This window comes from Sturnus vulgaris, chromosome 24 (genome assembly GCF_052056855.1).
Source record: "Sturnus vulgaris isolate bStuVul1 chromosome 24, bStuVul1.hap1, whole genome shotgun sequence".
Taxonomy (NCBI): domain Eukaryota; kingdom Metazoa; phylum Chordata; class Aves; order Passeriformes; family Sturnidae; genus Sturnus; species Sturnus vulgaris.
In genome coordinates, this window is record NC_142266.1 from 3,132,449 (window position 1) to 3,144,457 (window position 12,009).

A 12,009-nucleotide genomic window follows, 5' to 3' on the forward strand; every position below is an offset into this window, starting at 1 on the left:
AGCCCGGCTGGATAGCACCAAAGCCGCTCCATCACTGCCCTCCTCAGCCGGGCAGGGGAGAGAAAACACAATAAAAAACTGATGGGGCGAGAGCAGGGCAGGAGAGATCGCTCACCCAGCATCGGTACAGCAGACTCGATTCGGCTGGGGGAATCCATTTAATTTATTGCGAGAGAAATCAGAGTAGGGTAACGGGAAATAAACCCCTATCTTAATCCCCCACCCCTCCCTGGTTTTCGGGCTCGGCTGTGTTCCTGATTCTCTTCCTCCTCCCCCCAGCCGGGAGATAGGGGATCATCACAGGGCATGGACGCCTCAGAGTTTTCCCCTCTCCAGCACGGGTTATTTCCCGCGGGGTCAGTATTTTAGGAAGATGCAGCTTCACTGCGGGTCCCCCATGGGGTCACAAATCCCGCCAGCAAACTTGCTCCAGAGTGGGCTTTTGTCTGCGGGTCCTGCCAGGACCCTGCTCCAGCACGGGCTTCCCACGCAGTCACAGCTTCTCGGGCATTGCCCTGCTCTGGAGCCTCCTCCAGGGGCTTCAGAAGCATCTCCGCACTCCCTGCCCTCCATGGGCTGCAGAGGAATCTCAGTCCCAGCACCTGGAGCAGGTCCTGCCCTCCTTCCCCACGGCCGCTGGGCTCTGCAGGGATGGTACTCGCATATTCTCGCTCCCCTTTTCTTTGGCTGCCAATTGCTCCTGTGCAGAAACTGTTGTTTCCTATTTTATTATGTTATCCCAAAGGTGCTGCCACCATCTCTGATGGGCTCAGGTCCGCCCTGGAGCCTAATGGCTTTGGCTTCATTGAACACGGGAAAGCTTCTGACAGCTTCTCACAGAAACCATCACTGCAGCCCTCCCCTCTCCTGGCCTCCTCCACTACCACAGCCTGGCCCTGCAAAATCAATACATTAAAATGGTTTGTCAGGTCACAGCCACACAACTGATCTGCATAAATTTCCCATATGCAGGTCAGAGAGTTCAGGGGGTTTCGTCTTGTTGGCTTTTGGAGAGCTCTAGCAGATTTTTCAGGAGTTGTTTCCTATCTGAAATGATTTCTTCCCCTTTTAGCAGGTAGAACCTTAATTTCACCCCCCCAAGAGTTCTTGTGATGGTTTAAAAAAAAAAATAAAAAGGACGCATTAAAGCTGTTCCAGTGTGGTACCAAGGCTTTCTCTCAAGTATAAATACAGAAAGATAAGAAGATGGAGAAAGTTAAAGGGCGAACTTGTGGAACACACTTTATTTAAAAGAACTTTTGAGGATCCATTTCATTGCAAGGTAAAGTAAAGTAATGCAACATTGTGGTAAGAACAAGAAGGTATTTCCAGGAACAGAAGTAGCAGCTTAGTCTGGTTTTTAGAAATGAATTTTTACTGACTAGTTAACGTAACATCTCCTGAAGTGGCTTTGGGGCTTTCCCCTTATCCTTTTCCTCAGATAGAAGTTTATGTTTGTTCCCTGAGCCCACAGTGCTTGCTGTGGAATAAAGCCTGTTATGTACCCATAGTAAAGGGCTAAACTGTAAACTATTGCAAGCTTTCCAAGAATCAGGAGAAGATCATGCATCTGCCAGCTTTCCATGTAAAAATCCTTTCAATTTCCTCCAAGAGTTGCCAAACTCCATCTATCGGGGCTTTAGGGTCTGTGAAATGAGAGCTCCACTATTGCTGGGAGCCAAAGGGGGAAAGCAGGTCCCCTCCATCTGCCAGCTTCAAGAGCTCCTCCTCCAGAATGTGCCCAGAGAACAGTGCAGAAACAGAGGCAGATTCCTCCAGCAAGCCAGATTTAGGCTTTTAAGTTACAGAAGTTGCTTCCTGCCTGTGTGCTGTGGCTCTGCAGATTCAGGGTGCATCTTTGAATGAGTCTCAGGAGCATGAGGTACTGGCAAGTGTTTGTTGTGGGCCATTACTGGAACAGAGCCCAGGACTAGGAGGGAGATGCATTCTTATTGTGATCAGACTCTTTCCTCTGGCACTGGGCCTGGAGTGCAGGGCTGGCCCATGCAATGGCCTTAGAAAAATAAACATCTTCGTTCTTTTCCTCATTGGCACAAGCTGCCTGGGGAGCTCCAGAGGATACATCTGAAGGACCCATATCTCCAATGGGTACAGGCAAAGCAGGACATGTATTGGTGCTGTCTTTGGAAAGACTTGGGCTCATCTCTCCTGTTCTAGGGAAGGTGTGGGAAAGCTGCTGTCCTGCACATGAATAATTGGTGTCACAGGTCAGATACACTCTTCCCATAATCAACAGACTATGTTTTTTAGGGAACTAACAACTGTTGTGAAAACAAGTACTTTCCCTTCCCTGCCCAATTTCCTGTGCTAGATTGAGCAATTTGGGTTAGAAAAGGAACCCCAAGTGTCTTATGACTGGTAACAGGACTCAGCACCCACGGAAAACCACTTTGCCCTGGGCCCCAGTGAACTGCATCCAGCCCTGGGTGAGGGACCTCCAGTGCTGTTGGAGGGTATGAATTATCTGTCTGTCAAGTGTCCTGACCTAGCACTTCACTTGCTCTAGATCCAGAGCTAGTCAGCTTCGATTATTTGCAGCAGAACTTGAAGGACTGGAGGAAGGCATAATGTAATGACTATAACCCTAATTTAAATAAATAAGTACAAAGATACAGAAGCATTTTAAGCTTTTTTTCTTTATCATAATGCCCATGCTGACAATAGCCCTCTGTTACCTGGAGCCTCCTTAGCAAGACTGGGTGTCTGCAGGCCCATGCAGTCAGAAATTACTAAACTGAGTGCATGAGGCCTCTGGCTGGCCAGTTCTGTTCTCACACAGGAAGCCAGGGCAGACCATGGTTTCCTTTGGCCATAGTGCTGATCTGGTGAAGGGAGGGGTACAGATGTGCTGAGGTACTGCTAATTTCTCTTTCTTCCCTGCTTTACTGACCCAAGATCTGCAAGCAAAGATTCATAATAGCTACTCCCAGACATCTGTCAAGTTTGGATCCCAGCAGACCACGTGAGTTGCTAAGAAGGGATGAAGGGATCAGAGGTGCAGATGTCTTTGACAGCAGTTGAAGAATTCTGTGGACTACATCTCTTACAGCCACTCGAGAGCTTCATCAGCTCAGATTCTCTTCACAGGACCATGTAAGCTGCTTAGAAGGGCCACCTGATGATACTGAGCTCAATCTGTTCTTCCAGGTCTTTTAGAAGTCCCTTACAGCTGATACTGGGTCCTCTGTAAGAGCTGCGAGGGCAGGCAGAGGAGCAGGGATGGTGCTGTCTGGACCAACACAATGGGTAATTTTGGTACACTCAGCTGCTAGCTGCTCACTGCAGAGGCTCAGTGACACACTTCTTTCACGTTAAAGCAGGTCATCTGGGCTGTTCTCAGTGCCCATGAGAATACCAGCCCAGACAGAAGGAGCTTTGCTGCCAGGTTCTAGTTCTGCCCATTGTATGTGACAGAAGAAATGAGTGTCCATTCTTCTGTCTAATGGGAAAAAGAAAATGTAAAATCCTGGTCCTCTGTTGTGTCCCTTGGTGCCTCTTCTTGAGAAAAGATGAGTGAATGATTCCTGCCCCTCCATGTGCAATCAGAACACACCGAGTGGCCCTAACAGATCCCAATGGCATCCTCTTGCTGAAGCGTGCCCTCAATCATCGTGTCTGTTGTTTGCCTGGAACACTTGCGACTCCCTTTCATGCTTTTCAGGTTTTCTGAAAGATGCTTCTGGAACTTCTTGGTGAGGAAGCAGTAGATGATCGGGTCCAACACACAGTTGGTACTCAAGAGGCACAAAGTCACCTGGTGAGCATCGTTGAGCTGTTGGCGCAGCTGACAGTCTTCCTTCTTCCACTGCTCCAGGACAGTCAGAGTCCAGGGCAGGTTCACGATGTGATGGGGCACAAAGCTTATGATGAACACAGCCAGCACTGTGCACACCATCCACAGTGCCCTCTGCTTGACATGAGCGCTCTTCCGGGGATGTGTTGACTTGGAGAACAGGGTCCTCATAATGACAATGTTCCAGCCTAGTACTAAAAGGAAAATGATATAGAAAAGGATGCAGATGATGACATGAATGGCAAGAACAGCTGAAACACCACTCGAGGTGTCATAGCGCTCAAAGCACCTTGTGAAATTCCTGGAGCCGACCTCCTCCTGGTTAGTATTATTGTCAAAGAGGTAATACAAAGAGCTGCCCACTATTATGATCCAGATAGCTGCTGACAGGTAGATACCTCTTCTCTGGGTGGTCAGCTGAGCAGCTCTAATAGGATTAGTCACAGCTTGGTAACGGTTGTATGTGATGACCATCAGAAAGGCAACAGAAGAATAGGTGTTAACAAAAAACAAACAGCCAGCCACACTACACAGGAACTGAGGCATGATCCAGTCTCCATGGTGGTGGTAGTAAACAATCCACATTGGCATTGTAACTAAGAAGAGCAAATCAGCTACTGTGAGGTTCATCATGAATATCTTGATTTCATTGAGTTTCTTGGTGGGGTAAATACGGCTGAAAATCCAGAGGACATAGCAGTTGGCAACAAAGCCCAGAATGAAAATAATGCTGTAGAAAACGGTGAAGAGGTTGTAGCGAAACTCAGAGTCTATATCACATGAAACATAGAAATCAGCAGTGCCTTCCACACCTCCTTTGTCCTTTCCAGACATCATTCTGTTGATGGGCACGTCTGAAGCACAGTTTCCTGCCACAGCTTTTATTCTTACCTAAAAATAGACAGCAGAAATCAAGCTGATTGGTTTGGCACCATTGCTAAGCCAAGCCCCACCTTTCATTATCAGTTATCTATGACCATAGGAGTTCTGCTGATGCCTTGGTTCCAGCCAGACACCTGCCATGTCTCCTTGGTCCTGTCTTTGGTCCCATTTCCACAGCATACAAACCTATGTATCTTCATCCAGCATTGTTTGCTGCAGTGAGGTCTCAGATCACTGATCTCTAATCTTCAAATACTTCTCTGCATGAAGGTTCTTAGATAAAAATAATCTGTTACTCTGCCCTTTCTCAAGTTTCTTAATCTTTTACTAGAATCAGGGGTGTTTTCTATGATTCATTCTCTCCCTTCATCTGGTTCTCCTTTCTTCCCCTGCGACCTCCCCCACGCCCCCACCTCCTACCACTGTTCCTGATACTTTCTAACTTCTTTATATTTGTTTTGAAGAATTCCGGATATGAAAAAATACGTGGTAAAAATGTCTCACAGAATCTCAAAAGAGTTGTGGTTGGGAAAGACCTTGGGAGATCACCTGGCCCAGCCCCTGTTGAAGTAGATTACCCTGAGGAGGTTGTGCAGGATGGCATCCAGGCAGGGTTTGAATAACTGCAGGGAAAGAGACTTCACAGCCTCTCTGGGCAGCCTGTTCCAGGGTTCTGTCACCCTCACAGTCATGAAATTTTTCTCATATTCGAATGGGATTTCCTATGTTTCAGTTCATGCCTGATATCCACGTCCTGCCCCTGGGCACCACTGAAAAGAGTCTGGCCCTGTCCTCCTGACCCCTCCCTGCAGACACAGACAGGGATAATGTCCCCTCTCAGTTCTCAAGGCTGAGCAGCTCTAGCTCCCTCAGCCTTTCCTCATCACAGAGATGCTCCAGTCCCTTCATTGTCTCTGCAGCCTCCACTGGAATCCACTCCAGGAGCTGTATGGCTTTTTTGCAGGGTTTAATTACAGACTGAGGAGCCCAGAAGTGGACATAGCACCCCAGATATGGCCTCACCTGGGCTGAGTAGAGGGGCAGGATCACTTTCCTCACTTGCTGCTCCTGAGCAGGGTGCCTTCCTTCCTCAAAATATTCTGGATCCTCCCTAGCAGCAGGCAGTGGCAGGAAGCCCCATCCCATCCTCTGTGGGCTGAGCCCCCCCGGGGTGCCCTTGTGGTGTTGTTCCTCATTTACACATTTGCACATTTGCATTTTTTCTCTGCAAATGGGGAAGTCAGCTGGAGCTGGAGTTTGCTCTCCGTTTTTCTGCAGAATTGCAGCCCTCAGTGCTGCTCTCCAGTCATTAGGGGAGGAAAGTAGCAGTCATCTTCCTGAGGGTCCTGTCCTTCCTCACCCCTCTCAGGTCCTCTAAGGACACGACAGTCACAAGATTTGGAACTTCCCAGGCAGCTGCATGCTGGGCAGTGCTGGGTTCCAGGTGTCCTTAGGCTCAATCTTCCAGCCACGGTCTGTGCAGAAGGGACACAGCTGTGGCAGTGTGGCAGCTGGCCCCAGGTGACATCTGTATTTCAAGTGTATTTCTCCTCATTCACCTTCATCTCTGCCACCCTCCTGAGAGCCCCCTGAGCTCCAAAGGGCAGTAGATTATTCAGGTGGTGGGCTTCATCACAGGGAGTGTGATGTTTGATACACTAGTCTGACATTAGAATAAGGAATAAAAACCCAAGAAGTCCTAATTAGCTAAGATCATTAGAGAACTCCTTTTTTTCCCCCAAATCTGTATCGTAATTTCACACTGCTAGGACTACCTGCAACACCAGCAAATGGTTCTGGTGCTTAGGGTTGGGATCTTTGCAATTAAAGGTGGTCTATTCCTGTGGCACCAGACCTGAGTATACCAGGAATAGAGGAAAAACCCCAGGTAATGCAACTCTCTAGCAGAACTGATGAGGAGAAGTGCTTACATCCAATACATGGGCACAGCTGCTGTTCACAAAGTCCCTTCAGACAGTGCCCAGGGCTCTTCCACCCACACCTCCATTTCTGATTCTGCACAATGGCCATCATGGTGACCATCAAACTTTGCCCAGGAGTTCTGGAGAACTTTCCTGTCTGCAGACTGCACACCAGCTGTCAAATTTAGCAGATGGGGTAGAAGGGAGAGTGAACACCCATGTTCACATGCAAGACAGCAGAGTCTTGCACAGAAGATGTGCTTGAGCCACAGGGCTGTGCTCTGAAATGGAGAGGAGGGTGTGAGAATTTGCTCTGTGACTTTCCAGCCTGCTGGAATCTCTGGCAGGGTGGTCTGTGGGAGATGGCAGTGCCATGTCCTGGCCCCAGAACCACCTGCTAGAGCTCATCTACCTTGGCATGGGGACGCTGTGCTGTGCCAATGCCAGGGTCCTGCAGGGAATCACAAGAGAGGTGTCCTGTCCTTCTCATGAGCCAAGTGAGGTGTTCTACTGAGCACAGCTAGAAGGGAACATGGCGCCATTCCTCACAGAATTTACCCAGTTCTCAATTCCCTCTTCAGCCTGAGGAGCCCAGGCTCGTGTCCCCGGACACTTGTGAATGCCCTGAGCCCTGGAGCACTCTCGGGGGTCTCTCCCCAGCCTGCCTTGCTGAGCAGTTCCCCTTTCTCTGAAGTCTGTTCATGCTGCCTGTGCCAGCAGAAAGGTACCACGGGCAGGGTACAGGTGGCTGTGGGTCCTGGTCTCTGCTGCAGCAGCCTCTGCTGCCTGGCTAAACCCCCTGAGACCTCCAGCCCAAGCCACTGTCTTGCCCACAGTCCCCCAGGCAGTAATCCCAGGTGGTTTGTGCCATCAGCTGCACTGGATGCAGGGCTGAAGGTGGAAGCAACCAGAATGGTCAGGGCACCTGCCAATCCTGCTCCCAGTCCATAGACTGCCGTGGACTGTGCCCTCCCAGTCAGGATTTACTGCCTGATAGATGCAAGCAAGCTCTGCCATCAGCAAGAGTATATTCCAAGAGGAATAGTACTAATAAAGTATATTTTCTGCTTACCAGAGTTGAAAAAATTCAGCACAATATGTCCATCTTCAGCGTTAGTAGCAGTGGTGGTTTCACTGAGGATGCTTAGTTGTCTCCCAGTTGTTATTTTCCCTGCCCTAGGGCTGGACAGTGTCCACACTGTCAGCTCTGAAGAACAGGGCACCAGAATGAGAGCAACCGTAGCATGACTGCAGAGTCACCAGAAGAGAGGAAATGTGTGTCATCAGCTAAAGGAAACGAGAAATAAAATAAGCTGTAGAGGAAAGACAATTAGCCACAGAGAAGGTCTGGAAAGTCCTTAGGGCTTTTTCCTCAGAGTATCTCTGCTTCTGATGATCCTGAAAGAGGGCAAAATTGGGATTTTCCTCTAAAGGCAGAATAGGAATCCACTCTGTGTCCCCAGTCAGATTTGGGATTAGACAACTTTTTGAGCATCTTCCTCCCAAATAGATGAATGGCAGAAGAGCTTCCATTTAATAACTTCCAGGAAAGGAAGAGACAGGACACTCATATATAGATAGACTAATTTCCTAGCAGTCTCCTTCACACTTGTGTTGGAACTAATTCAGGGATTCCACCATCCCAAGTCTCCCTTTATCTCAGGGATGCTCAGCAGAGAGAGACACCACAGCAGGGCAGATTGTTTCCTGTCCCATAGACCATCACATTATGGCCACTGTTACCTGTGGCAGCCTGAAGCTCACTCAGCATGGTAATGCTGATGCTGGGGTGCTCAGAGACACCACTGACAAGCAAAGCTGCACACATGTCCCAGCCTGGCTGTAAATCCCAGGCTGCAGCTCCCCTGGCAATGATTAACCTGCCCTCCATGCCTTCCTCTGCTCTTACACCTGCACGCAGCACAGATGTGATCTTAGAGCAAAAACCTCTCACCTGACACACCTACAGGAACCAGATCTCTGAGTGTGGATGTGGTCCACTGGGGTCACTGTGAAACACACTGGAACAGAGCCACAGAGTCCATCACCAGGACAAAGGGGTGTCTGAGCCTGCCACAAGGCTGCTGAGCAATGACAGGGGCCCAAGCAGCAGAAGAGGCCAGTCTGCACTCGAGTTCCTCTGGGAAGGCTGGGAAAAACTCTCCTGGCTCTTCTCAGGAAATGCCCCCTATGGCAAACATTCCCTAGAAGGTTCTGGCCATGTCCATGCTGTGGGGGCACCAGAGACCCCCATGGTGTGGCTTCATGTCCTGGGAGCCACAGGGACAGACTAAAGGTTGTGTGCCCTGGGCCTCCCCACTGAGGACACCAGCCAAACTTCTGCAAGAGCAAGGAGCTGGCACAGACACTGGGACACTTTCAACTCACACTTTTGTTTTTGGGCTGGTGAGCCCTGGCTCCAAGCTGGGACATGGCAATCTCCTCATCAGTGAGGGAGACGGGGTACTGGCAGAAGGGCCAAGGTGGACAGCAGCAGTGCTGCTCTATGCTGGCTTTTGGCTCACTCGGCCTCAGGAGTCCCAAGGTTTTGGGCTGCACAGTACCAGGGCAGCCAGCACCATGCCAGAACCCACCCACCGTCTGTGTCAGCGCCTGGATGTCTCCAGCCAGGGGCAGGCAAAACCCCAGTACCACTCTGGGCTTCTTTTTCTGGATTGGCTCTTCCCTGGCTCTTCTCCAGAGGGTGCAGGTGGCCTTTTCCAGGGCCAGTACAGAGGGAAACATCTGGCCTGCACTTCAGCACAGTGCTCTGAAGGTGTGCACCCAGGGACCAGGCAGCCCCCAGGATCCCCAGGTGAGCTCCAGCCAGACTGAGAATGTACAAGGGCTCTGCAAACTGCAGGACAATCCATGTCCTGCTGCTCTGAACCCTGCTCAGGGAGAACTCCAAGACAACCAGAAATCCATGGACACCATAACTGGCAGCACAGCACAGGGTGGCCAAGGCAGTTGGAAGCCTCCTGAGCAGAGTGGAACCCCTGAAATGTGAGGGAGCCCACATGGGATGGAAGCCTCAGCAGGGTGGGCTGCATGGGGGGCTGGCATGTGGAGCAAGGGACAGCCAAGCTCTGTCTGTCAGGCCACATGAGGAGGAGCTGAGGCTCCTGCAGTGATGCTCCAAAGCTGTGTTGGGATGGAAGCTGCAGCCATCTCCTTCCCTCTGCCACCAGAAATCCTCCCTCCTTTCCCCTTCCCATCAGCTGCTGTAAGGAAAAAGGAACCTGACCCTTCATGGATAAGACAGAGCCCCAGCTCTGCCCTTTAGGCTGCTCCAGGGGGTTTAAACTTAAAACCAAACAAGAGCCAAGAGCGAGCTACGGAGGTTGACTGACAGCCGGCCCAAACCTCTGGGGAGAGCAGCCAGTGATGTGGGGAGGTAGCAACACTTGATAAATCTTGGTTCACTGTCCTGCCACAACCCAGCCCTTAGAGGAAATGAAAGCCCAGGGAGTTTTGGGCTGGGGAGGAACAGAAGTCTTCACCCTTCCTCTGCTCAGCCCCGCAGCATTGTCATTCTGCATCAGCAGGTCTCTTTGCCCCCATACAATGCCCAGCTCCTCCCTTTTACTCCCTTCCCTCCTGGGATCCTCTTTCCCTGCTCTCCTGGCCCTGCTGCCGATTTCTGAGCATGTAACTGACTCCAATACTAAGGTGCATTTTGCCAGTGGAGGCTGGTTTCGTTCAGCACTCCTGGCAGTCTGACTGCCCTGTGCTTGACACTATTTCCTGCTCTTCCCACCCAGGGAATGCACACACTGGCTGACAGCTCTGATGGCTGTGCAAAGCTGAATTGAGAAAAAAAGCCAATCTTGAACGTGCCTTTACTTTCATCAAGCCAATTTGCAACCTAATAAAAAACAAATAAACTTTTACTCTGATTCCCATTTATGCTGCTAAGGAGCACTGATAGTTCTTCAGGTTGCTGTACATGTAGGATCCCAGAGCAGCTGTTCCAAACTCCATTCTCTGGGGATAACCCCACACAGGCTGACTGGTGGGCAGTGGCTGCTCCCCATGGGTCTGGCACCCAGCAGCATCCTCATGGCAGCACATTCCCAGTGCCTCCTGTAAGTCCCACCTGCCTCTGGCACACGTCCTTGTGGTCATTTCCTTCTTAGATGTAGCCCATTAGCAACATACTCACTTTGGATAATCACATGTAAATTTTGGAGGGATCAGAAACTCTTGAGTTTATAAGCAAACATTCAGAGATTCCTTACCAAGGGCAAGCTACACTGTGTTGGCAGAGAAGAGCTCCCTAAGGAGTGCAAATGGAGGAGCAGCATTTCAGCTGATGGGTCTGTGATTGCCCTGCCAGTGACACAAGCAGCAAATAAGGACAAGATGAAATACCAACATGCCAGCCACTGGCACACAGATGAGCTTGGTTCCTGCTGGTTCCAGTCCCCAGGACCCATTCTCGAGTGCCAGGATGGGTCTTTGAAAAACCATGAAATTCTTTTGGAGCTGCAGCACACACTCAGCTGGTGCTCAGTGTTACTGTCTGTGAGTTTGCACTACTCACGTAACACTCTGCAAAATTTTCTTTTCCTTATTGCAGGAAAGAAATACTAAATAAACTCAGCTTGCCCTGTCATGGCACAGCCTGTCCCCACCTCGCTACCAATTCTGCAGGAATGTGCCCTGGAGCTGGACTTGCTCAGCAGGAAAGCACACCAACCAAACGGCCAGCAGCCACTCCTGGGGCAGTGGCACTCCCTGGGTACCCTCTGACAGCTGTTGAGGCAGGGCATGGTTTCCACTGCTGGCTGTGCCACAGGGATTGCCCAGGCTGGCAGAGAATGTCACTGCTGGTAGCTGGACAGCCTCACCAGCAGTGGGTGAGGCAAGGGAGCAGGGCAGCCTCCAGCTGGTTTTGGTTCCCAAGCCCAGCCCTGCTGTACTGGGCAGAGGGGTGAGTTCACCACGTCAGGATTTGTGTGCTACAGCCCCAGGCTGTCACAGCTCTGCTGGAGGCAAAAGCCACATCCTGTAACAGCTGGGACAGTGCTCCTGCTGCTCCCCAGCTGCAGTGAGACACCTCCTGTCACAGCTGGGACAGTGCTCCTGCTGCTCCCCAGCTGCAGTGAGACACCTCCTGTCACAGCTGGGACAGTGCTCCTGCTGCTCCCCAGCTGCAGTGAGACACCTCCTGTCACAGCTGGGACAGTGCTCCTGCTGCTCCCAGCTGCAATGAGACACCTCCTGTCACAGCTGGGACTGTGCTCCTGCTGCTCCCCAGCTGCAGTGAGACACCTCCTGTCACAGCTGGGACTGTGCTCCTGCTGCTCCCAGCTGCAGTGAGACACCTCCTGTCACAGCTGGGACAGTGCTCCTGCTGCTCCCAGCTGCAGTGAGACACCTCCTGCC

The 12,009-nt window shown here is 50.8% G+C and overlaps 1 protein-coding gene across 1 annotated transcript; it reads right to left on the reverse strand.

Annotated features, from left to right (window-relative positions):
- Positions 1 to 1,229: 1,229 nt before the first annotated feature.
- Positions 1,230 to 7,847, reverse strand: PTAFR (platelet activating factor receptor). The gene is made up of 2 exons (XM_014881310.2): positions 7,691 to 7,847; positions 1,230 to 4,705 (listed from the first exon to the last, which is right to left on the reverse strand). Exon 2 carries the CDS (start codon positions 4,649 to 4,651, stop codon positions 3,584 to 3,586), a length of 1,068 nt encoding a protein of 355 aa, XP_014736796.1. The 5' UTR covers positions 4,652 to 4,705; positions 7,691 to 7,847; the 3' UTR covers positions 1,230 to 3,583.
- Positions 7,848 to 12,009: the final 4,162 nt, after the last annotated feature.